This window comes from Meles meles, chromosome 8 (assembly GCF_922984935.1).
Source record: "Meles meles chromosome 8, mMelMel3.1 paternal haplotype, whole genome shotgun sequence".
Lineage (NCBI taxonomy): Eukaryota > Metazoa > Chordata > Mammalia > Carnivora > Mustelidae > Meles > Meles meles.
In genome coordinates this window covers 119,537,229-119,564,554 of record NC_060073.1, presented here as the reverse complement: position 1 = coordinate 119,564,554, position 27,326 = coordinate 119,537,229, and the positions used below count along the sequence as shown (strand labels likewise).

Sequence of the window (27,326 nt, the reverse complement as noted above, 5' to 3'; positions counted from 1 at the left end):
ATTGCAAAGCAACATTTGAATGAAGAATAATTAATATGAATGAACATTTCTAGGCACTTGAGAAACCAAGACATGCTTCCTAATGCTAACAGTCCATGCAACAAAGCAAGAAGGTGCCTAGTAATTACAAAATGCCCAATGAATAAGACAGTGAAAGCTCGACTTTGAGGAAGTCTAGGCATGCCTAACTACCCTCACCAGCAAATGCGGTCTTCTCACTTCTGCATGCACTTGGCAGTGCCAGCTTCTCTTACTCTGTTCGAAAGAGGCCCCAGGGAAACAGACCTGTGATGATGGCAGTAGGAACAGAATCAAGGTCAACGCCATGGCTAGGCCGGCCTAAAACTTGCCAAGATAGCTAATGGCTGTGTATACACATTTAGCCTTTCTTTGCCAAAATTATATATTCTATCTTCTTGGCATTGTCCTGATTATGTGCTCGGTGCGTTAAATCAAAACTGGATATGTTGTGATACTTTAAAATCTGTCACCAGATGACATTTCAATCCGGGTCACTGCATCCAACTTTGCAAAATCTGTCTTAAATAGTTTCAACCGGAAAGTTTACTGGACCTCCAAAAATGAAATTAGTTCACAGACATTTCAATGCTGGGTGAGTGATTTTTATTGGGTTTGTGCGTTCTGCTTCCAATCCGGGAGTCCCCCCTGCTCCCCCCACATCTGGCTGAAACACAGTCGGGATTTATATGTCATTTCCTATTGAGCTCCAACCACAGTTTTCAGCCTTTTTTCAGATTTTCGCTTGCAAAGCCTTTAGGCGGATGGCTCAGAAGCCACCGGGTCTGCGCCCCTCCCGCGGCCGCGGAGCTCGGCGCTGTGCGTGGGCGCACCTCCCGGAGACTCCCGACGCGACGACGGGCGCTGTTCGAATCCGGCAGCCGCGGCAGGCCCCGTTGCGAGCTGGGGCAGGGACAGGGCAGGGAGAGACCGCGGAGGGCGGCGCGCGAACGCAGAGCCAGGGAAGCCGCCCATCAAGCGGGGGGAGGGGCGGTGTCTGGGGACACGGACGCCCCCCAAGACCCCAGCTCGAACCCCACAAGCTTCGGTGGTTCCACCGATAATCCCTACCCTCCTACTCTGAACGACCCCGCGGCAACCCTCCCACCGCTCGACACCCTCACGACAACACCCTCGGGAACGGGAAACGCGGACTGAGCCGCCGACCCGCACGCCACGCAGCTTGAGGCTGCTGCGCAGACTCGTTCCCGCGAGGCCGGGCCCCGCCCACGCCGCCTATTGGCCGCCCTGCGCTTGGCCCCGCCCCCCGCGCCCGGGTTTCCGTCGCCAAGGACGCGGCGTCCGTTGGTTGCCAAGATGGCGGCGGCGTCGGCGGGGTCGCTGCCGCCCGCTCCGCCTGTGCCGGGCAAGGTCGCCGCCGCAGCCGCCACAGCCACCAGCGCTGCTGCACGGGAACCGGGACTGGCGCGGCCAACCCCTCCGCGCCCGTGACGCGAGGCCTGAGGGACGGAGTGGAGGGAGGAAGAGAAGGACGCCGGGGCTGCCATGAGGGAGGCGGCGCTGAGGTGAAGGATGCTGGCCTGGAGGCCTGGAGCCCGGAGCGTGGTCGCTGGACGGGGCCCCGAGTCGTCGGACGCCCGCGACGGAGCCCCCCTCAGCCCCCGCTTGAGCCGCGGGCGCTGCCGGCCTGCCGCCGACCTGTATCCTTCCCGGGGATGGTGGCTGGGGTGGTGGCCTGGCGGCGGGCCCTCGCCCCCTGGGAGCCCGCACGTGGGGCAGGCCGGGCGCGGGGTGTGCCCAGGCTGGGGCGGTGGGGTGGTGGGCTCCCCGGGCCTGCGCCCGTTCCTCCGCCGGCCGGGTCCGTCAGCCCCTCCCCGCCGCCGGCCGGCTCCCCAGCCCCTATCCCGGCCGCGTCCGCACCCCAACCCAGTCGTCCGGGTCCGTGCGCGCCGGGCCCCCGCTCCATCCTGCCATCGCGGTCGGTCCCGCCCGGTGCCCCCCTACCCATCCCGGCCGGGTCCGTGCGCGCCCCCCACCACCCCGCCGTCCGGGTCCGAGCGCCCAGTCCCTCCATCCCGACTGGGGTCTCCTCCCCCGCGCCGGGCCTCGCAGCCAGATGTCCTGGAACGTCGGAGCACCAACCGGCGTTGTGTGCCGTGTTGTGTGCACCCCCGGGTCACCGTGCTGCCGGGAGGGAGGAATCCCCCAAGTGCAGGGTCTCCCTGTCCTTCGAGAGTCCCAGTTAGCAGGTGAAGCGCGCACAGCCCGGTTCATTCGCAGAGCGGTCCGCTCGCGGCGTGGGCGTCCGGCCGGCGGGGGACCGCCTTCCCCAGCGCGAGCTGCGGCCCCTTCGGAGCGGCCGTGGCTGCGCCGCAGAGAGCTCGGAAGGAAGAGTTCGGTGTGCGGAGCATGGGAGCGTGTGGCCCCCTTCTGAGGACGCTAGGACGGTGACAAGCCGCGTGGGCGCTGGCGGGGGCCGGGACTGGCGGTGACCGGCGGTGACACCGCGCTCACTCCCGCTGCAGAATGCGGTGACTTCTGTCTCGGCTCTGCCGGCCGGGTCCGGTGCCCCTAACCGATCCCCCTTGCCCCCAACCCCGCCCCCGCGCTCGGTCCCCGGTTCTGAGAGGCTGCGCTTTCACTGCGGGGGCGCAGAGGCTCTGACAGCCCGTGCAGGCTCCCGCCGGCGCTGTGCTGGGTTCTGGGGTGCAGACCCCGTGACAGTGAGGACGGCAGGTGTGGTCGGAGCTTCCCCTTGCCATGCGACTGCTGCCGCTGGCCTCTCGCGGAGCCACCATTCATGCCGGCCCATGCTGGTCCCCAAAGCTGCGCGCTCAGACGTGTGTTGGGAAGTAAATGGGATCCTTGCGTTTGGATTGGATCTCGTTCCCCTGACATTGTATTTTCATGCACACTGAGTCCCTGTTACACCGACCCTGATTTAGTCTGAATTGGAAAGGAGGGAAGCAGGGTCAGTGGCTCATTGACAGTGTATCTTTCCATCATTTTCAGGAATGAAATGGTCATAGACTTGATTTTTTAAATTTATGTAGTAAGAACACTGGTTCAACATCAGAGAAAATATTTGTGAATATCTCAAGGGAACAAAACCAAACAATAATTCCAGAATTGTAATCATGATTTCTTGTAAAGAAATACATTACTAAAAACATACTTAAATACTACATCTATGGTTGAAATTAAGCAAGTTGTAAACGACTGTTTCAATAGATGCCCAAGAGGCATTAATGAAATCCAACAAGTTCTGCTAATTCGTGTTTGTATATATATGTAAATATGTACCTACATATCCATCTGCTAGTTTATATATAAAATATATATATATGTAAGTTTAAAGTGGGTTAGAGGAGTTCTTTTTGAACATAGTAAGGGCTATGACACTAAATCAAGAATATCATATTACTAATTGGAAAAACACTTAAGTACCTTTTGGAAGTATTTGAATGCTCTTGGTGTCTGTGATGTTTTCCACTGGATGCCTGTTACAGAGTAGGAGCTCAGATTTATTGGACAAATAACTAAATGGGGGGAGAAAAAACCGAAAAAACTTTAGTCATGAAATAAGCAAGTGCCTTGGTAAAATTTCTACATGTAATTTCTGAATATGAATCCAATACTCAGAGACCATCCAGCTTTCTGTTGAAGATGTTTTCTTTCTCGAGTCAGAATCCCCTAACTATAAAGACTATGAAAGAACAAAACCCTACCAAGTTCATGCAATTAAAATTAACTAAATTTCCACCATTTCAGTCTAGAATAGAAATAGAATAAATTTTTCTTTAACAAAATGTGAAAGATCTCTCATGTTCCCTTCACACTGGGCCTCTTTTTTCTCATAAATAGCTCCTCTTCTCCTCTTCATTTTATTTGAGCGCACACCTTGCCTGTCCCTTCTCTACCTGGTTTGTTCCCTATTTTCGATGACCTGCACGTGTTCTCCCATCCACATCCTTGGGCCTTTGCATCCCTGTTCCTCCGCCTCAGCCACCCAAAACCCACAGTCCTGCTTCTCTGCTTCTTCACTCGGGTAATACAAATGCTGTCAGAGAAAACCACGAGACAATACAGACTGGCTTCACACAGATGCACGGCTTTCAGCTTTCCCTGAACGGGAACAGGGATCTCTGCTGTGCCTCTTAATGCCCGTGCCAGATCTTTATCATTTCCCCCAGCTCTCAGGAGACTCTCTTACTACATCATGAGACAACGGACACCAGGAAGGCTCTCAGGTCCCTCTTCACAAACCACACAAATCCACATACTACCAACCACCACTCCCTGCCCCCAACCCCATCTTTTTTTCTAAGCTCACGGATGGGCTATCACTTTTACTATAGAAGATGAGTCTATTCCCCTGTGTCATATTAATACAGCCTTTTCTTTTCCCTTCCTCTGTACCCCCAGATTGTAAATTGTCCCACCTTATAATTTACTTTGAACTTGTAATGGCATTCTTTCCCCCCAGCCTAAAAACACACTCAGGGCTTGGCTATCCTTAAAATGAACTAAACTAACAGTCAAACCCTTTGATCATAAGAACCCTTTTAACTTCATTCTAGTATCTCCTGTCTCCATATTCAGAAAAAAGAGTAGTCTAAATTCACTATCTCTACTTTGAGTCACAGTCGGTACACATTCCAAAATTAAGCTAATAAAATGTAAATGTGAAATTGTAAAAGAATACTAACAGAAAATAGAATTTCATATTTTTCATGTGTTGGAAGGTATAGTAAGTTTACCATTTTGAAAGGAGAGAAATTTTAAAGGACAAATGTTTCAAAGGTGACTCATTAGTTTAAAACTTTAGTGGAAGGAGAAATTGTATAAATATAATGATCTGGGAAAAATATTTAATACTATAACAGGATTAATAGCTATACTATCTCTATTGAATTTATTAAAATTCATTTTTAAAAAAAATCAAGTTCTCAGTAGATGAATGGCCAATGACTGTGAGCTAACAACTCACCAAAGAGGAAAATAAAAATTAGTAATCATACATGGAAAGTAGCCTATTGTGCTAATACATGTATAATAAAACATGGTTTTCCACATGGTCTTTCTAGGAAAAAAAATACTATCCTATGCTCATGAGGTTTTGAAACATATATGCATTTTTAATGACCTAAGTTTGTATAACCCTTTTAGAAACCTATTTTTGTCTATAAGGCACCAAAAGCTATAAAAAAATGCATATATCTTTTGTCCTATCTATCTACTGCAAATTTTCTGCAAGGAAATTGTTCAGTGAGATTTTATTAAGCCATTATTCTATTTTAAGCACCATGCCAGGCATTGGAATTACAGAAATATGGAGGAGACATGTACTCATAGGATATACTCATGAAGGTGTTGGGTCATCCAGTGAGGGTTTTCTCCTAGAAAAGAGGAGGGAAACTGCTCCACGTGGCCCTGAACCACAGGTGGAGTTGGCCAAGCTTGTACTGGGAGATGATGGCATGATGTGCTGTGGCTAGTTCTGTAGTGTCTCTGTGTGCGGGGCTGTAGGGTTCATGCAGGGAAGTGCTGAGAACTGAAGTTGAAAATACAGACCAGATTGTAATGCTTTATATAATAGGAGATTTGGAATTTATCATGTGTGACAGGGAGCTTTAAGAAAACAACAAAGAATGAGAAATCCAATCAGATTTGCATTTGGCAGATTTTGTGGAGGTTCATAATGAATGAGAAGATGCATAAGATATATATGCAGTCTCCTTATCGGAGCTCATGATGTCCAAAAGTACAATTTTTTTTTCCCAGGGAAAGTAAGATATATGTTCAGTTCTAATGCCAAATCAGCTTTTTTTTTTTTTACACAGAACATTTGCTGGTCACATACTAACACTACCGCGTACGCCTATGAGTTGTTCCACAAAAAATCATCACATCCTTAGTATGAGGCCATAATCATATTTATCAGGCAACACTGACCCTCATCCCCTGGAGGTAAAGGCCGTGTCCTTAACTTCGTGCTATCATTAGAGATATGAAAATGCATCTGGAGAAAAATCTAGAAGAAGAGCGTCAAATACTGCTGCAGCAACAAAAAATATGTCGAATTCGAGCACGTAAATATTTTGTGGAATCAAACCGGAGAAAAAAGTAAGTAATTGTATTTTCTTCATAAGTGCAGAAATTCAGAGTCATTTTAAGTTAATAGTTTCTCTACTTCGTAGCATTTTATGAACCTAAGTCATGACATTGCTTTATCTGTAAAACACTGATCGAGATTTGTGTGCCTTCATGAATTTTTTTTACTGTGTCTCTGCCTAAAGCACGAAGGTGGTGCTGTGCTCATTCCACTGCGTGGGGCCATAGCAGTCTTTCTTGTTATAGAACTTCTTGTTGCACTGCCATAGGATGGCTGCAAAATGTGCTGTATTCCTTGTTTTCTGTGTCCTTTCATGGTAAAGTAAAAGATGACTAGTGTTTGGTCTCTAATGGAATGAAATTTGATTTTAATTTACTATGCACTTCTATATAATTTTTCTAGATAGCTATGCTCATTCATCCAATCAGAAAAAGGGGGAAGATGTAAATAATGGTGGAAATAGGTTGCAAAGAATATCGTGAACCATAAAAAAAAAAAAGAAAGAAAGCTTTCTACGCTGAAAGCCTAATAAAGTAGAAGTAGGAACCATCCAGTCACTGTTCACCATTTTTCAAGATTTCTTTGAATAATTAGATTTTGTTTTTTAGACAGATTATTAATGTTTTCGCTACCTTGTCTGTATTTCGTCAGTACATCAATAGCACATCCCTAGAGTGTATTAACTACATCATTGGGCATGTGTTGCAAATCCTGTTTGGGGAATACAGAAGTGTTTACCTGTGACTTTTTTCTGGCATTGTATTTCTCTTTAGGTTAACTCTTTCATTATCTGGTGTAGTTGAAGTTACTTAATGAAGCTTGTGTTTTGTATTTGTGTCTTACTGTTTTTCTCTTACCTCTTATCTCTGGGGGCATATAAAAGGCACATGACAGGTGTTCAGTAAAGATGCATAGTCATATGTTGAATCAGTCATGGGCTCTGGAGTCAGAAATCTAGGTTTAAGTCCCCATTCCATGAGTTAGAGCAATTTAATCTCTTGGTTTGAGCCTTGGTTTCTCAGTTATGATTAGAAATAATAGCATCCACTTCAAGGGATTATTATGTAGAGCAAAAAGGTAATATTAGGAATAGTTGAAAACATGTGGAAAATATTTATCACACTGACTAATGGTGCTTCTTCCTTAGTTTATTTTATAATTAATATTTGTCAATTGTGTGTTTAATAATTGAGCTACTTTGTAAAATAGCACAAAGTACCTTCCTGTTTTCTCTCATCAAACACTTTTCTCTTTATAAAAACAAAATTCTAATGTAAAAAGAAGACAAATTTTGGATTAAAATTCTAAGAGGCAGAACATTTTCTAATATAATTTATGTTTTATTTTTCTGTTACCCTACAGTGCTGTGTAAAGACACTTTAAAATTTCTTTTTAAAGCTAATCATTTTCCTTTTTAAAAGGGAGCCAAATTATTTGTGCACTTCCTAATTTCAGAATATGTCTATCATCATGGCCTTTTTGACCTTGCCAATATCTGTCCATTTATGTTTTACATCATCTAAGCTTGCTGTCCACTTACATTATGGTCACACTGTTTTTCTTTAAAAAACCATTTTTCTTACAAGCAGAAACGTTCCCCTTCCACTCTTAGTGAGTTATGTTTTGACATTAACAGTGCTGTGTCCCTTGTAGTTTTCAAAGGAAAATGTTCACAACATCAGCTTCTCTATTTATTGCCATCAATTGCTTAAAATTACACACATTGTAATTTTCTGGTTATTTGCTACTGCTTGGCCTTCCTATTTGCCAGTATTTTTCTTATATGTTTTTATTACATTCTCAGGGTTTCTATTCTCTCATTCAGTATCTATGGAAGGGAGTCCCCTTTGTTTTACTCCCCAGACCTCTACCTTCACCCCTTCCTTCAGTAGACACTGCCCCAGTATGTATGGTTATCTTTAGGCCTAATGCGTAACTGGCATTCTGGGACTTCCCTTTCTTGCTCTTGCCTCCACAGCATCCCTTTTGTTTTGTTTTACAACATTAGTTCACTGGATCACGTCCTCCCAGAGTTCTCCAATATGCTGTTATGTAGACCAAATGATCTTAAGATAGACATACATGTAAAGAAATTAACTATTTCCTACATTTTTTTAATTTTCAATTTTGGAACTGTCTTTGGTCAGTAACTGAACAGGCATTTATGTACCGAATGAGCATAACTGGCTGAGTACCACCAATAAAGCATTGCATCGAGAAAAAAATGGTTTATTCTATTATTAAACTTCAGAAATGGCAATCTGATTTAATGTGATTTCATAAGGAAAAAAATTGAAATACATTTTAAGAAGTATGCAAAAGAAGTCTCAGTTTTTTTTTAGTTTGTTATAAAAGTCTTTGTTTGTTATAGAAGTCTTAGTTTTTTTTAAGTTTGTTATAATTTTGTTTTTTCAATTTTTTTTTTTTTTAAGATTTTACTTATTTAATTGACAGAGCAGGAGATCACAAGCAGGGGAAGCAGCAGAGGGAGAGGAAGAAGCAGGCTCCCCGTGGAGCAGGGAGCCTGATGTGGGGCTCGATCCTATGACCCTGGGATCATGACCTGGGCCGAAGTCAGATGTTTAACTGACTGAGCCACCCAGATGCCCCTAGATTTTAAGAAGTGTGCAAAAGGAGCTTCAGATAGTTTTAAGTTTGTTTTAATTTTGTTTCTTCAATTTGTGTTTTTCGATTTCAGATATGAGTGAAATCATGTGGCATTTGTTTTTCTCCTTTTGGTTCATTTCACGTAACATAATACTCTGAGGTTTCATGCATGTTGTCACCAGTGACAAGATTTCATCACATTTTATGGCTGAGTAGTGTTCCAATGTATCAGTGTATCTTTTTCTTCATTCATCTACTGATAGGCACTCAATATGTTGACTATTTTAATTACTGCTGCAGTGAACATAAGAATGCATATATTTTTAAAATTACTGTTCTTATGTAATTCAGATAAACATCCAGTAACGGAATAGCTGGGTCATAATGTAGTTATGTTCTTCGTTTATTGCGGAATCTACATGTGAGTTTCCATCGTGTTTGCACCAATTTGCAATCTCAGCAGTAGTGGGTAAGAGTTCCCCTTTCTCCGTATCCTCCCCAATGGCTGTGATTTCTCCTCGATAACAGTCATTCTTGCCATGAGGTGATTTCTTACAGGGGTTCTGACTTGAATTGCTCTAGTGATTAATGGTGTCGAGCATCTTATTCAGATGCCTGTCAACCATCTGTATGTCTTCGGAAAAATTTCTATTCAGATCCTCCGCCCATTTTTAACCAAATTGTTCATTTTTTTGTTCTTGAGTTGCCTGAATTCTTTACATATTTTAGATGTTAACCCCTTATTGGATATATGGTTTGAGAGTCAGATCTATGGTGTGCAATTCAGCAGGCTGCCTTTTCATTTTGTTGACGGTTTCCTTTGCTGTGCGGAAGCATTTAGTTCGATGTGGTTCCATTTGTCGATTTTTGCTTTTTGTTGTAGTTGTTCCCTTTGCTTTCAAAAACCAATAGCTGTGACTAACATGAAGGAGCTTACTGCCTGTGTTTTCTTGTAGGAGTTTTATGGCTTCAGGTCTTACATTCAAGTATTTAATCCATTGTAAGTTAATTTGTGTGTATGGTGTAAGACAGTAGTCTAATTCCATTCTTTTGCATGAAGTTCTTCCGTTTCCTCAGCACCATTAATTGAAGAGACTGTTCTTTCTCTGTTGTATGTTCTTGGCTTCTTTGTCATACATTAATTATCTGTATATGTGTAGGTGTATTTCTGGTTTCTCAATCCGGTTCCATTAATCTGTGTGTCTCTCTTTATACCAATAACATCCCGTTTTGATTACTATGGGTTCGTGGTATAGTGTGATATCGGCAGTGTGATGCCTCCAGCTCTGTTCTTTCTCAATACTGTCTTGACTGTTTGACATCTTTTGTGATTCCGTACAAGTTTTAGAATGATTCTGGTCCTGCAAAGTATGCCATTGGTATTTTGATAGGGATTGCTTTGAATCTGTAGGTTGCTTGATGTGGTATGGACATTCTCCATGCTCTATGTGGTATGGAATTCTTCTAATTCTTCTAATCAGTGATCATAGAATACCTTTACATTTATTTGTGTCTTCAATTTCTTTCACCAGTGTCTTACAGCTTTCAGTGTCAAGGGCTTTTATGCCCTTGGTTACATTAATTGCCAGATATCTTACTCTTTTTGATGCAGTTGTAAATGGGATTGTTTTCTTGATTTATCCTTCTGACGCATCATTATTAGTGAATAGAAATGCAATGGATTTCTGTATATTGATTTTGTAACCTGCAACTTTACTGAATTTATTTATTCTAACAGTTTTTTTGGTGGATTCTTCAGGGTTTTCTGTATATAGTATCATGTCATCTGTCAATAGTGACAATATTGTTTCTATCTTTGTGATTCGAATGCCTTGTTTTTCCTTGCCTAGTTGACTTGGCTGGGACTCCAGTACTCTGTTGGATACTAGTGCCAAGAGGGAGCATCCGTATCTTGCTCCTGTTCTTAGAGGATAACCATTATGATATTAGCAGTGGGATTATCATATGTGGCTTTTATTATGTTTAGGTACTTTCCCTCTCTACCCACTTGAGTTTTTATCATAAATGTTGAATTTTGTCAAATGCTTTTTCTGCATCTATTGAGATGATCATATAATTTTTATCTTTCATTTTGTTAATGTAATGAATCTGTTTAACTGATTGCTGATGTTGAACTATCCTTACATCCCAGGAATCCATCCCGTTTGAAACTGGTGTATAGTCCTTTTAATGTATTGCTGGATTTGGTTTTCTAAAATATGTTGATGATTCTTCCATCTATGTTCATCAAGGATATTGGCCTGTAGTTTTCCCTTTTTTGTGATGTCTTTGTCTGGTTCTTGTATCAGGGAAATGCTGGCCTTGTAGAATTGTTTGGGCTTTCATTCCTCTTCAATTTTTTTGGAAGAGTTTGAGAATTATACATAATAAATCTTCTTTGAATATTTGGTAGAATATGCCAGTGAAGTCTTTTGGTCCTGGACTTTTGTTTTGGAGGAAGATTTTTGATTATTGATTCATTCTCCTTACTAATAATTTGTCAGTTCTAATTTTTTATTTTGTTATGATTCAGTCTTGGAAGATTGTATGTTCTAGGAAATTATCCATTTCTTCCAGATTTTCCAGTTTATTGAAGTATAATTGCTCCCAATAATCTGGTATGATCCTTTGTGTATCTGTAATGTCAGTTGTAATTTCTCCTCTTTCATTTCTAGTATTTATTTGGGTTCTCTTTCTCTTCTGTTCTTGGTTAATCTAGCTAAGAGTTTGCTGATTTTGTTTTATCTTTTCAAAGAACCAGCTCTTAGTAGTTTCATTGATCTTTTTTACTATCCTTTTGGTCTCTATGCATTTCTTTCTGCTCTGAACTTATTTTCCTCCTTCTACTAGTTTGGAACTTTGTTCTTCTTTTTCTAGTTCCTTTCGATATAAAGTTAGATTGTTTAACATTTTTTTTGTATTTTGAGGAAGATCTGTCTTGCTATGAACTTCCCTCTTAGAATAGCTTTTGCTGAATATAGATTTTGGCATGTTATATTTCTGTTTTCATTTCTCCCTAGGTTTTTTTTTTTTTTAAATTTCTTCTTTAATTTCTTCTATTACCCAGTAGTTGCTCAGTAACATGCTGTAACTACATATCTGTAGTTTTCCCATTTGTCTTCTTGTAATTTCTAGTTTTATACAATTATGTTTGGAAAAGATGTTTGATATGTTTTTAATCTTCTTGAATTTATTGAGATTGTTTTGTAGTCCAACATGTGATCTATCCTAGAGAATGTTTTATGTGCACTTGAAAAGAATGTGTATTTTGCTGCTTTTGGATGGAATGTTCTGTATATATTAAGTCCCATCTCATCTAATGTGTTTTTGGAGGCTGATGTTAACTTATTGATTATTTTGTCTGAATAATCTATCCATAAATGAAATGTGGGTATTGAAGTTTCCTACTATTAGGGTATTGTTTTAAATTTGTCTCTTTTAAGTCTGTTAATGTTCGCTTTATATATTTTGGTACTTCTATACTGGGTACATATATATTTATAAATGTTATATTTTTTTGGTGGATTAACCCCTTTATCATTATACAGTGCCCTCTTTGCCTCACGTTATAGTCTTTGTTTTAAAGTGTATTTTGTCTGATAATGAGTATAGCTGCTCCAGCTTTCTTTTCATTTTCATTTACATGAAATATCTTTATCCATTCCTTTACTTTTCAGTTCCATGTGTGCTTATTTCTCAAGCTAGTCTCTCGTAGGCAGCATACAGATAAGTCTTGGTTTTTTTAATCTATTCAGTTACTCTTTTGATTGGTGAATTTAGGCCATTTACATATAAAATAATTATTGATAAATGTGCATTTATTGCCATTTTGTTAATTGTTTTATGGCTATTTCTGTTGTTCCTCTTTGTTCCTTTCTTCTCTTTTTTTGTCTTTTGTGGTGTGACTTTCTGTAGTGTTATGTTTAGATTCCTTTTTTTCTTTTTTGGGGGGGATTTACTATAAGTTGTTTCCTTGTGATTACTGTGAGATGCGTATAAAATATCCTATGTAAATAGCAGTCTTTTTTTAGTTTATAGCAACTAAACTTTAAACACATTCCAAAGCTTTATCTTTTTATAACCCCCCTACATTTTATATTTTCAATGACCTACTTTTTATCTTTTTATCTCATGTTTCCCTTAACTAATTATTGTACTTTTAATTAAGTTTACTACCTTTGTCTTTTAACCTTCATGCTGGCTTTATAAGTGATTGATCTACTACCATTGTTATATATTTACCTTTTCCAGTGAGGTTTTTACTTTTCTGTGTTTCCTTATTAATTAGTGCCATTTCTTTTCAGCTTAAAGAACTCTCTCTAACATTTCTTATAGGGCTCGTTTAGTGGTGATGAACTCCTTTTACTCTAAATCTATTCTTCAAGTCTGAGTGATAACTTCGCTCTGTAGAGAATTCTCTATTGAAAGGTGTTGTTTTGTTTGTTTGTTTGTTTAGCACCTTCAGTTTATGTCATGCTGCTCTATTCTGGCCTGTCACATTTCTGCTGGAAGATCTCCTGAGAGTTTGTAGGGTTTCCCTTGTATATAACAAATTGTTTTTCCTTGCTGCTTTTAGGAGTCTCTCTTTATATTTAACTTTTACCATTTTAATTATAATATGTCTTATATAGATTTCTTTGTGTTCATCTTATTTGGAACTCTCTGGGCTTCCTGGGTCTGTGTGTCTGATTCCTTCCCCAGGTTGAGGAAGGTTCCAGCCATTATTTCTCAGATATTTTTTCTGACTCTTTCTATATGTTGTCATCTTCTAGGTTCTCTAGAATATGAATGTTGTTCTGCCTGCTCTTGTCCCAAAGGTCCCTTACAGTGTCTTCACTGTTATTATTTTTTTTTAATGGTTTTATTTATTCATTGGTGAGAGATACAGAGACAGACAGAGGGAGCACAAGCAGGGGAGAGGCAGAGGGAGAGGGAGAAACAGACTCCCTACTGAGCTGGGAGCCCCACATGGGGCTTGATCGCAGGACCTGGAAATCATGACCTGAGTGGAAGGCAGACGCTTAACCATCTGAGCCACCCAGGCACCCCCATCTTCACAGTTCTTAATCCCTGTTTACTTTTACCGCTCAGTCTGTGTGGGTTCCACTGCTTTGTCCTCTGGCTCATTGATTTGTTCAGCTACATTCAGGTTGCTGTTGAGCCCTTCTGGCATAGTTTTCAGTTCAGTAACAACTTCTGTTTGCTACATGTTTATCCATTCTTCTCCCAAGTGTGGTGAACATCTTTATAACCATTACTTTGAACTCTTTATCAGGTAGATTGCTTATTACCATTTCATTTAGCTTTTTCTAAGCTATTATCTTGTTCTTTCTTTTGGAACACATTTGTCTTTCTCCTAGTTTTTCCTAACGCTTTATGTTTGTTTCTATATATTTATACAAGGCAGCAACCTCTCCCAGTCTTGAAGGAGTAGCCTCGTGTGAGAGATGTCCTATTAGGCCAAGAAGCACAGTCTCCTCTGGTCACCAGAGCAAGACACTCAGGAACTATCTCTTGTGTGGCCTGTGTGCACTCTTACTGTGGTGAGACCATTGCTGTGCACGCTCGTGGGCAGGGTGGAAGCTCAGTCTGGCTGCAGGAAGCATCTGAGATGTTGCCATGTTTCAGCAGGCTGAGATAGCCTCTGACCCCAGCTGTGACACATTACTGACCGTGCACACACTGTGGGCATGACTCTTGGGGACACACCCACTGTTGCTAGCAGCAGGCTAGAGGGAAATTCCAAAAGGCTGCTCCCTGGTGCTGGAGTTAGTAAGGTCGACTGAGACAGCAAAAATGGCCTTCTGCGGTTGTCTCAGTCCCGGGGAGAGTCCCTACTATTTCCCAGCCCTCCGGGAGACACATAAAGGTTCGTAAATGGGTCACTCTTACCTGTTGTCTGTGTGCAGTTCAGATTGGTGTTTGAGTCCTTACAAAAACCTTTTAGAGTGAGTTTTCTCTTCCCTACAGTTTTATAGTTTTCCTGAACATAATCCCTGTTGATTTTCAAAGACCAGTGTTTTGGGGCTCATCTCTCCTGTGCAGGAAACCTTCTATACCTTTTATAGCCCTTCTGATTATGACTCACAGCAACTGGGGTGCCGTTTTTCCCCTAGCAAATTTGTGTTTCTGCCTCTTTCTCTTACTGATGTTGTCCTTTTATCTTTTGTTGTGGAGGCTCCATTCATTCCATTTTCAGGTCCCTTTCAGAGGGACTTATTCCATATGTAGTTGTAAATTTGTGTCCATGGGAGAAGGTGGTTCAGGATCTTGCTAGGGTTTTATATTGAACCCAACTCAACCTTCAGATAGTTTTAAAATACTAAGGTAAGCATATAGGCTTAAAAGTTCAGATGATCAGAAAAAATTTCTGTGTAACTAACCAGCAGAATAAGAGAGAAAAGGACAGAATGCAGAAGATTCCCCAAGTAAAGAGAAGAAAGACTACCAGGTAATAAGTGAGGGGCAAGGACTTGGGAAGACTCACTAAAATCTATGATTAAAAAAGATTCCTTAAATACCCTAAAGGCAGAAGGAAATCACCTAAAGAATCATGGAATGAATACCTGTTGATCATGAAATAATGGGGTATCTGCATTATCTATTTGTGAAAATGATAGAGTTTGAAGTTTCCCATGAAGCAGGAAATATGTACCCTTAGAATAAATACGAAGGAATTATACTTTAAGCAATAAGTCATACTTATCACATTTATCACTTGGATATATATCGTAAGCTAAAAAATATACAATGATTCAAATTAGGTCAGATGTCAGTATATGGAGATATCCCTGGGTGTATTATGCATAATATAATAATAGAAAATTAAAGGAATTTAGGATATTTACAGGTAATCTTTGACCATTTAGCAATGTCCTAGAGGATAGCCATTTCCTCACCAAACTCAAACTCATATTTGCTGGGAGACTTAAAGATGTCATATACTAAAGAATAAAAAATAAAATGCATGATTCTTGCCCTGAAATTGCTACTAGTGAAGTAATAAAGGATGGCAACGCTGTGTATTAAATACTGTGACAGTCTCCTGTGTGGGTCTGTGGGAGCACACTCACATGCTGCAGGACCAGAGAAGAACTCCGGGAAGAATAAAGTGTTACTGGATGACCGGGAGTTATCCAGGGTCCTGAGGGGTAAGCATGTTTAACACAAAGAGGACAATATGTGAAAACGTTTAATGTTGTGAAATACAAGACAAAAATTTTATGTCATTTACATAGGAAAATGTGAAAAAGTATCAGGAGATGAAATTATAGAGTTGGTTGGAAACATAACATAACTCCTTTGCCAAGCTAAAGAAATTAAACCCTTTCCTTAGTATTAGGGAGATGCTGTTGAAGGAGGAAAATCAGAGCGTCATGATCAGATTTATATTTTAGCTCATCACAGCAAAGGGTTGGAGGGTGAAATGAAAGCAACTGGTGGCAGAGAGAACAAGTTAGAAAGTTGTTGGGGCACCTGGGTGGCTCAGTGGGTTAAAGCCTCTGCCTTCAGCTCAGGTCATGATTCCAGAGTCCTGGGATCAAGCCCCGCATCGGGCTCTCTGCTTGGCAGGGAGCCTGCTTCCCTTCCTCTCTCTCTGCCTGCCTCTCTGCCTACTTGTGATCTCTTTCTGTCAAGTAAATAAAATAAAATCTTAAAAAATAAAAAAAAAAATGTTGTTTTACTGACCTGGGGAGAACACGAGCGCAGAAGCAGGGTTGTGACTGAGTGGGTAGGGTCTGTAGGAGCCCAAGGTCAGGTATGGGCGGTACATGGAGAGCATTGTCAGAAAGGGAATACTTACGGGTTATATTTTTATATTTTTCATATAAGTCTTTCTAAATTACAGTGCACATTTCTGTGATCTTTTATACAGATTATAATAAATACTGTTTGAGTATTCCTTTACACCCTAGGATGATTATTATAAGCATCAAATATTCTTGATTTCTTGCTGTTTTTCCCTTGAGCTGTTAAGCTTTATTTAGTTCAAGATAATGGTCTGACAGTAAGCTTGGTGCATTTATCTGTTAAAGATTTTTCTCTTTCACTGTTAGCTGAAATTTCTCTTTTTTAAATTAAAGTCTTTATTTTAAGATAATTGTAGATTCATAAGCAGTTGTAAAAAATTAATAGAGATCCCATAGTACCCTTTACTCAGTTTCCCCCAGTGATAGAATCTTGAAAAATGAAAGTTCAGTCTCACGGCCCGAACCATGACATCTTTACAGTCAAGATACAGAGCACCTACGTCATCGCCAAGATTCCTCGTGCTGCCCTTTCATAGTGACACCCACTTCCCTCCCACTCCTACCCCTGGAAATCTCTAATCTTTCCTGATTTCTACAGTTTTTTCATTTCTAGAGTGTTGTATAAATGCCGTCATACTGTATGTAACCTTTTGGAATTGACTTTTTTCACTCGGCACAATACTCTGGAATTCATCCAGGTTGTCGTGTGCGTCCATAGTTCATCTTATTTTATTGCTGTGTGTTTTCCGTGATACAGATGCAAAAGTGTGCTTAGCCATTCCTTCACTGAAGGGCATCTGGCTGATTTCCAGTTTGGGTTACTATGAATAAAGCTGCTATAAACATTCATGTATAGGTTTTTGTGTGATTATAAATTTTTATTTCTTTGGATAAATGACCGGAAGTACAACTGCGGGATCACATGATGGTTGCATGTTACTGTGTTAAGAAATTGCCAGACTGTGTTTCACAGTGACTGTGCCCACTAACACTGTCATATTGATCCCAGTTTTCCACATCCTCACCAGCATTGATGGTGTTAGTGTTTTTTTTATTTTAGCCATTTTTATGGGTGTGTTTTATAATATCTCACTGTATTTTTAATTTTCATTTCCCTAATGGCTAGTGATGTACCATATTTTTTCATGCACATTTTTACTATCTGCTTATCCTCTTTAATAACATTTCTGTTAGTGTCTGTTGTATGTTTTGTAATCAGATTACTTGCTTTTTCACTGTTGAGTGTGAGAGGACCATATGCATTCTAGATACTTTGACAGACATCTACTCTGGAGCTTCTCTTTTTATCTTCTTTACTGGGTCTTTCCTGGAGCAACACTGACTATTTTTATAAAGTCTGGTTTATCTGTTTTTCTTTTTATACATTGTGCTTTGGTGTCAACGCTAAGAACTCTTTGCTTAACCTTAGATCTAGAACATTTTCTCCTGTTTTTTTCTAAAAGTTTATATTTTTATATTTCATGGTCAAGTCCATGATTCACTGTGAGTTAATTTCTTTTTTTTTTAATATTTTATTTATTTATTTGACAGAGAGAGAGGTCACAAGTAGGCAGAGAGGCAGGCAGAGAGAAAGGGAGAAACAGGCTTCCCACTGAGCAGAGAGCCCGATACGGGGCTCGATCCCAGGACCCTGAGATCATGACCTGAGCCGAAGGCAGAGACTTAAACACACTGAGCCACCCAGGCGCCCCACTGTGAGTTAATTTCTATATAAGGTGTAAGACTTAGGACCCCATCTTCAAAATTCAGTTGAGCATATTCATGTGGGTCTATTTCTGGGTTTTCTTTTCTGTTTATCTATATATTGTTGTGTCCACCAATACTTTAATTTTGATTGTGATTGTGTAGCCATATAATATGTAGTTACAGAATTGTGATTGTACTGCCATATCATGTCTAGTTATGGAATTGTGATTGTGCCACCGTAGCGTGTGTAGTTAATGGAATTGTATCGTGTGTAGTTATGGGATTGTGATTGTGCTGCTGTATCGTGTGTAGTTACAGAATTGTGATTGTGCCACCATATCGTGTAGGTATGGAATTGTGATTGTGTCGCCATCTCAAGTGTAGTTATGGAATTGTGATTGTGTACCTGTAAGGTCAGTCTCCAAATCACATAGACTGATTCCTCCCACTTGATTCTTTTTTAGAAATCTTTTAGGTATTCTAATTCCTATGCCTTTATATGTAATATTTAGCATATCCTTATCTGTATCTGTAAAAAATATTGATGAGATTTTTATAAATTGCCTTCTGCCTCTGTATCTACATAGTGTGCGGAGAACTGACGTGTTGTTTGTTGCGTCTCCTAATAAATTTACTGAGTTTTTTATTTCAGTTATTGCGTTTTTCAGTTCTAAAATTTTCAGTTGATTCTTCTTTATATTGATTCTTGATATCTTCTACTTTTTGAGACTTTGTATTTTTCCATTTGTGCACATGTTCATAATTTCTCATTGAGCACCATTAGCATGGCTGCTTTACGGTCTTTGTCCGATCATTCTAGCATCTCTGTCATCTTGGTGTTGGCATCTGTTTTTTCACTCAGTTTGAGATCTTCCTGGTTCTTGGAATAAGTGGTTTTCTCTTAAAAGCTGGGCGTTGGGGCGCCTGGGTGGCTCAGTGGATTAAGCCGCTGCTTTCGGCTCAGGTCATGATCTCAGGGTCCTGGGATCGAGCCCCGCATCGGGCTCTCTGCTCAGCAGGGAGCCTGCTTCCTCCTCTCTCTTTGCCTGCCTCTCTGCCTACTTGTGATCTCTCTCTCTGTCAAATAAATAAATAAAATCTTAAAAAAAAAAAAAAGCTGGGCGTTGTCCTATGAAGGAGTGTGGGGGCCGACACTGTGTCTGTGCTGACAGGCGGAGGTGGACACCTGACTGCGGAAGGGTCCCTCTGACTGCAGCAGTAGTGAGCGCTGGGAACCCTGCCGTGGTTCCCATGGACTCCCCAGTGCGAGTGGCCTTAGGACTGTTCCTGGGGAGTGCTGGGTGCCTCATGGCATCAGGACCCTGCAGGGCGAGGAGTGCGAGCCCACCACTCCAGCCGGAGTTCTGGGGGTGCGGCTCACAGCGGGCAAGTCCCGGCTCCGCACTCACCTGCGGTCTGCAGGCCTGGCTTCTCCTTGTCCCGTTCAGGGGCACAAAGAGCAAGCTTCAGCCGGGGCTGGTTTGGGGGCTACACCGGTTGACCTGTACCCACTGCCTGCTGCTTCCACTGATGGGCTGTATGAAGTCCTTGGTCAGGCCCCACGGTCCCAAGTTGGTCTGCTTCCTACTTTCCCCTGTTTACAGTCCTCTTCTTTTTTCTTAAATCATGTCCAGGATCTGCATTTGCACTTAGTAGGAAAACGAGCAGGAAGTATCTCTGCCTCCGTCTTACGTGAAGCAGAATTTGTTTCTTTGTGACGTCAGTATTTCTCTTTGAGAACTGGCTCCCGAGCCAGATGCCTGGGTTGAGCAGGGACTCTTGGTTTCTGCTCAGGTCCTGACCTGCGCTCAGCAAGGAGTCTGCTCCTCCCTCTCCCTCTGCTCCTTGCCCCCTCCCCTGCTCACTGGTGCTCTCTCTCAAATAAATACAATCTAATAAATAAATAAATAAGAAAAGAAGAACCAACTCCTATGCTTTTCCTCTTTTATATTTCTAATACATTGTGACCTAGTAAATAGAGGACCTTCTTACAACTGAATCTGAGCTAAGAATAAATGTGAATACTAATATGTGGAACATAAGAGATAATGTGGAGGACCGCAGGGGAAGGAGGGAAAACTGCGTGGGAAGAAATCAAAGAGGGAGACAAACTGTGAGAGGCCCTGGACTCCAGGAAACAGACTGGTTACTGGAAGGGGGGAGAGTCAAGGGCTGGGGTAAGCAGGTGACGGGCAGGAAGGAGGGCATGTGGTATGAGGAGCACTGGTGTTCCACACAGCTGCTGGATCACTGAACACTGCATCAAAAACTAGTGGTGTCCTGTGTGTTGGCTAACTGAATTTAAATTGAAAAAGAAGGAGCGCCTGGGTGGCTCATTGGGTTAAGCTTCTGCCTTCGGCTCAGGTCATGATCTCAGGATCCTGGGATCAAGCCCCGCATTGGGCTCTCTGCTCAGCAGGGAGCCTGCTACCCCCTCTCTCTCTGCCAGCCTCTCTGCCTACTTGTGATCTCTCTCTCTGTCAAATAAATAAAATCTTTAAAAAGAAAAAGAAAATATATGTGAATAAGAACCTAAGAGACTCTCTAATGATTAAAAGTTATGGCTCAGTCATTAAGCATCTGCTTTCGGCTAGGATCATGATCCCAGGGTCCTGGGGTCGAGCCCTGCATCAGGCTCCTTGCTCGGTGGGAAGCCTGCTTCTTCCTCTCCCACTCCCTCTGCTTGTGTTCCCTCTCTTGCTGTGTCTCTCTCTGTCAAATAAATAAACATTTAAAAAAGTTATTAACTTTAGTTAATTGGTATTGGCATGTTTATTTTGGCTGACACATAAATCTGTAAAAGAGATGAGGTACTATTGTAGTAGTTTCCCTTCGTAGTATGTGCATTACTAGTTCTGTGTGGCAAATTGGAATATAGTTGTTTGTTGTTTGGGTGTTTTTTCCTCCCGTAGTGTGTTAAAGGTTGTTTTAAACTTCTCACTTACTTTCTTTTCTAGTCAAGGAAAAGATAATCATTTGGAAATAAGATTTGCAATATAGGTTTTTGGAATTTCAAATAATTTTAAGTGTTAGCAAGTATAGAATTAACAATCTGTGATACATGTTTCTTTGTCAAGCAGTGAAAATATATTCTTGGGGTTAATTTTATTTCTTATAGGCTGTTGGCATTATTATTTATTTAAAATGTTATGCTTTATTCCTGAAAACTACTTTTTCTCCAGTTGCGTGTTTTTAATTGGAGTGATATTCTATTTTTAAAGGTCTTTAATTTCTAATTGTCACAAAATATAGTTTTGTTTATAAAATATAGTTTTTAAACTTAAATATGATCATATCTTTAAAAAAGATCATATCTCTCAGCGGGGAGCCTGCTTCCTTCTCTCTCTCTCTGCCTGCCTCTCTGCCTACTTGTGATCTCTCTCTGTCAAATAAATAAATAAATAAATCTTAAAAAAAAAAAAAAAGATCATATCTCTAGAAATTTGTAACTATCTAAATCTGAAATACAGTTCCATCTAGGAAAAAAAATTATGTTACAAAAGGCCAGCTTTCCAGTTCTGCCTATGTCTCCTGGGGCCTCAGGAACTCTTAATAGTATATGTCAGTTCTCTTGTTAAAGTTGTTGCCATTGACAGCTATTTCTTCACTTTTCAGCAGTATTTCCAGCAGATGAAAATGATATGTCATAGCTGTGAATTCCTGGGAAACCAAAACAAACGATTTGACATGTGCTGTCATTGATGCAGGGGCTCGCTTTGAGCCCTGGGGGCGTACAGGAGGCACAATTGCAAGTGTTCAACACACCCTTCAAAATTTGCTAAGGAACACTATGCATAGTACCCAAGACTGGAAGACAGTCGAAATGTCCATCAACAGGTGGATATACAAAGAAAATGTGATAGCAATACACACCATGCAATGTGACTTCAACCTTAAGAAAAGAGGGCTATCCTGCCATGTGTGACACTGTGAATGAACTTGGAGGACATTATGCTAAGTGAAATGAGCCAAAGACAGACAAATATCATAGGATCTCACTTACATGTGGAATCCAAAAAAAAGCTGAACTCATAGTAGCAGAGTGGAATGGTGGTTACGGGAGGCTGGGAGGAGGGGCTGGGGGAAAGAAGACGTAATGATCACAGGGTACAAACTTTCAGCTCTAAGATGAGTCAGTTAAATCTACCGCGTGATGTACCAGCATGATGTACAGTACAGCATGATGACTGTAGTTAATTATGTATTTTATGCCCGAAATCTGCAAGTTTTCTCACCACAAAAAAAAAAAAAAAAAAACTATGGAAAGAGAAGGATGTGTGCACAACTTCGTTGTGGCAATCATTACACAACGTATCCACATATAGACATATAGACATCATGTTGTACAACTTAAGTATGTTGTTTTTATTTTTCAAAAATAAATGAGTTTTTTTAAGTTGCAAAGACAGACCATTTTTCTTCTGCGAGAAAGGTTAATTCCAGGGTCAATGGGAAGCAGCAACATACTCTTCCAGCTCTGAATCCTGGACGGCAGAGAAGCGGTCTTTCTTGTTTTTGTCACCAGGTATTTTGATTCCTGTATCGCTGCCCATAGCGCCGGGCATATAACAGCATAAAGGGAACTCGGGAACTAGGGAAAGAACTCTATTCATCATCTCTACAATTGCTTATTAAAACTTTTTTATTAGGTCCGTCATTGAGTTCAGGAGCAAAAACGTCTGCTTCTTGGTCACGTACCATCCCTGGTTTAATTTTATTCAGTCTAGCACATGCTTTCTTTCCTATGGTCCTGGGAAGAACTGTGTGAAATTATTATTACGCTCTATATACATTGGAGTTCAGAGAACAATATGAGAGAATAGTGATGATAACTTACTATCAAAACCACTCTCTGGTCATGGAAAACATCACATGTTAGCTTTAGAGATTCATTATTCCTCATTTCCAAACTTTGCTGAACTGGTATTATTTTCATTTTCTCAACATGCTAGTTTCTCTCCTCCTCCCGCCCCCCCCCACCCCAAACTCAGGACCTCGACATGCTGTTTCTTCTACCTAGAGCACTTTTTCCTACCGACTTCTTTTCATGACCAGCCTTATTCTGAATTTTTAAACTTTTTAAATTGTTTCCAGAAATATTCCCTGTTTCACCTTATTTAAAGTGAGTTCCCTTGGCTCTCTGTCTTAGACTAGTTTTTTTCACTTCGTTGCACTTACAACAATCAGTAATTCGTTGTTACTTGGTTTTGTTAGCTTGCTTCATTAGATTATGAATAACTGCACAGACCACATCTGTTATATCCCCAGCAGGTAATAGTAAGTCAAAATAATAGATAAGTAAAGTGCTCTGATTATATTTGAAGTTGACATATGGTCAAGTGTCCATTCAGCAGCTATTTATTAAACATCTTTGAGGTGCAAGGCTTGGTGTTAGGCACAGAAATTCTAGAATTTAAAATTTTAGTCCCTGTACTCAATAAACTTATAGTCAGATGGAGGAGACAGTTAAAATGAATGACTTCTTTTATGCAGCAGTTCTGTGTATTTCCAGATATGTTTGTTTCAAACACTATGTTTTGTACTGACACAGACATTATCCTTATGATACTTGGAGTCTAATAAGCAATGCAGAAAAGTAAATGGATGGATACAATTGAGCAAGATAAACACGGTGCTAAAGGTAAGCTTAAGGTCCCATCGGAAGGCAAAGTTGTGTTCTGTGTGGATGTTGTGGATAGAGATGCCTTAAAGAGAAGAGACAGGTTGTGCAGTCTGCAGTAAAGTCACTAAAACCCAGGAGGAGTCAGAGTCAGTTCTTCTATTTAGTGATTATGTGACCCTGAAAAACTAACCTTTCTAACTGCTTTTTCATTCATTCAGCTCACCAACTGTTGTGGCCAAAGCAAGGTAGTAGGCATTAACTCCTTATAGAGTGCCCGGCCGCAGTGAGCTCTCGTGAGAAATGACTCCTGTTCTCACTGTGGCCCCATGGCTCACTCTCTCCTGCGAGGAGCTGCGCTTGGCCAGCTGCCTTCTTTCTCCCCAACTTTCTGTCTAGATCGGTGCCTAGAATGCTGATTGCATCCCCTGTCCAGAAGATGGAAGTCAGCTATATAAACAGTGACCGTAAATATAGTGTCTTTGGAGAGAGAGCAGACATGGGAAGTGTTCACCCCCTAAAAAAGAAAAGGCCAAGCAGTTGAAGGCATGTGGTTGTATCAGAAATTTACTAGAACTCAAATTGAGGTAAACATGGATGCAAGTAATCCTTAGGTGTATAACGGATTCTTCACTTACAGCTTCCATTTTTGTCTATAGTGAAGAATGTGAGGGGGGCACCTGCGTGGCTCAGTTGGTTGAGAGTCTGCCTGGGGCTCAGGTCATGATCTTGGGGTCCTGAGATCAAGCCCTGTGTCGTGCTCCCTGCTCAGCGGAAGTCTGCTTCTCTCTCTCCCTCTGCTGCTCACCCGAATCATTCATATTCTCTCTCTCTCTGTCAAACAAATAAAATCTTAAAAAAAAAAAAAAAGAATGTGAGAGGGAAGTAGACGGTGATATTGTGGAAAGTGTGGTAAGACGGGTAGGTATTTGATAGGTACGAAGGATGAAGCACGAAGAGTCGTTACTGCTCCTCATTGTCACTTCTAGCCATGGCTCTTTCTTCTTTACAATCCATCACCTCTTTTATTTTTTAACATTCTTTTAACTGAAGTGTAGTCGACATACACAATGTTATGTGAGTTTTAGGCATGCAGCATAATGATTGCACATCTCCATACCTTGTGTTCACCACAACTCTGGCCGCCGTCTGTCCCCATATGACCCTGTCACAATGTCATTGACTCTTCCTATACTGTGCCTTCCCTCCCCTGACTTACTCGTTCCATGACGAGAGTGCTGGGCCTCCCCGCCCTCCACCCATTTTGCCCATCTGCCCACTCCCTCCCCTTTGGCATGTACCAGTTTTTTCTCTTTATTTATGTATATGTTTCTGCTTTGTTTGTTTCTTTTGTCTTTCAGATTCCACATATGGGTGAATTCCTGTGGTATTTGTCTTTCTCAGTTGGACTTATTTCACGTAGCATAACACCTTCTAGTTCCAAATGTTGTCGTCTATGGCAAGCTCATTCCTTTCTGTGGTTAATATCCCGTGGTGTGTGTGCGTGCGTGCGTGCGTGTCGACAGACAAACAGACAGACAGAACAAACACGTCTTTATCCATTCCTTTATCGATGCAACTGCGGTTGTTCCATACCGTGGCTACTGTAAATGATGCTGCAGCAAACATAGGGGTACGTATATCTTTTTGAATTAGTGTTTTATTTTCTCTTTTTAAGGATTTTGTTTGTTTATTAGAGAGAGACAGCAGACAGGGACAGAGGGAAATGGAGAAGCAGGGACCCGATGTGGGACTTGATCCAGGACTGTGGGATCATGCCCTGGGCTGAATGCAGATGCTTAATCCGCTGAGCCACCCAGGCTCCCCCATGTTTTGTTTTCTTTAGGTAAATACCCAGTAGTGGAATTACTGGGTCATAGGATATTTCTATTTTTAATTTTTTGAGGAAACTCCATACTGTTTTCCACAGGGGCTGCACCAGCTTGCATTCCCACCAACAGTGCATGAGGGTTCCCTTTTCTCCACATCCTCGCCAACACTTGTTTCTTACGGTTTGGATTTTGGCCATTCTGACAGGTGGGAGGTTTTGGTTTTCATTTCCCTGATGATGAGTGATGTGGAGCATCTTTTCATGTGCCTATTGGCCATCTGTGTGTCCTCTTTGGGAAAATGCCTATGCAGGTCCTCCAACCATGTTTAATGGGATTGTTTATTTTCTTGGTGTTGAGTGGTATAAGTTCTTTATTTATTTCGGATATTTATCCCTTATCAGATATATCATTTTACAAACACCTTCTCCCATTCATTAGATTGCCTTTTCATTCTGTCAGTGGTTTCCTTCACTGTGCCAAGGATTTTTGCAAAAGATGTAGTCCCAATAGTTTATTTTTGCTTTTCTTTTTCTTGCCCAGGGAGACATATCTTGAAAAACGTTGCTATGGCTGACATCCTAGAGATATTGCCTCTGTTTTCTTTTAGTTTTATGGTTTCAAGTCTGACATTTAGGTCTTTAAACCATTTTGAGTTTATTTTTGTGTGCGATGTAAGAAAGTGATCCAGTTTCATTCTTTTGCATGTAGCTGTTCAGTTTTTTGCCAGCTCTTTTGTTCTTGGAGAAGTCTCCTGAAGGTTCCCTCCCCTCCAGCAAACTTTTGGGGTTACTCCGAGGGTCTCCTTCCTGTCTGCCCTAGGCGCTTTACAAACTGCTGCTTGGGCGTGCGTCTCAGTGGGGTTCTCTGTTCCACTCCCTTCTTCCGGTGGAGACTCTGGTCCCTATTGCCTTCGGGCTCTCCCCGAGCTAATCGCACTGGTTTTAAAGTACCTGGAGTTAAGCCCCACTGGTTTTTAAGGCCAAATGTTACAGGGATTTGCCCTCCCAGCACAGCACGCGGCACCCCCCTCCCCCCACCGTGTCTGGGTACCTGGTGGGGGGTCTTTTTTCCTCCCTTTGTGGTGCTCATGGTGTCCCTTCCATTTGTGGTTAATCTCCCTGGGAGTCCAGCTACTGACCACATCTCCACCCCTGCTGGCCTCTCTGATGGGGCCTCCTCTCTACCATCAACTGTGAAGAGTCTGTTCTGCCCGTCTTGGGGTGGGTTTCTTGGTGGGTTGACTGACTGAGGTGGCTTGTTACCAAGGTGTATCTGTGGGATGAGGTGAGCCTAGGAGATCCTCCTCCTCCCCCATCTTCCCGGACTCCCACCTCGACTTCTATCATGAGGCTTGTCCTGGGTGGCCGCAGGACAGCTCAAACTGTCTCTTCTGCTGTGTCTGACCACACTCCCCTCCCCCGGCTGCTGCGGCCACACTGGCCAAGGCCTGCTTCTGAGCCCTGGAAAAGGACTAGTCTGAATGGAAATGTGTCTTCCTCAGCTGGAGATGGTGAGGTCCGTCTGTCATCCCCAAGAACTCAAGTCCTTCGAGCTACACCCGCAGCTCAGCACTGATCATATGCTCTTGACACTGGGGGCGGGGAGGGGAGATGGATCTCCACACCGGATCAAGCCTTCCCCTGTGGAACAATTGGCCCCCACGGCACAAAGGGGAGGCAGTGAACCCTCACTCCCCAATCCTTGGAGACCCCCTC

The 27,326-nt window shown here is 41.8% G+C and overlaps 1 protein-coding gene across 14 annotated transcripts in view; it reads left to right on the top strand.

Annotated features, from left to right (window-relative positions):
* The first annotated feature begins 1,345 nt into the window (after positions 1-1,345).
* CEP126 (centrosomal protein 126) overlaps positions 1,346-27,326 on the top strand; it is a 109,466-nt gene continuing 83,485 nt past the window's right edge. For all 14 annotated transcript variants that reach the window (XR_006819952.1, XR_006819951.1, XR_006819950.1 and 11 more), the window contains exons 1-2: positions 1,346-1,679; positions 5,986-6,105. Coding sequence is in view for 3 of the 14 variants with exons in the window: in XM_046015013.1 (XP_045870969.1) it covers positions 1,552-1,679; positions 5,986-6,105 (248 nt within the window). In the remaining 11 variants the exon portion in view is untranslated. The remainder of the gene's footprint in view (positions 1,680-5,985; positions 6,106-27,326) is intronic.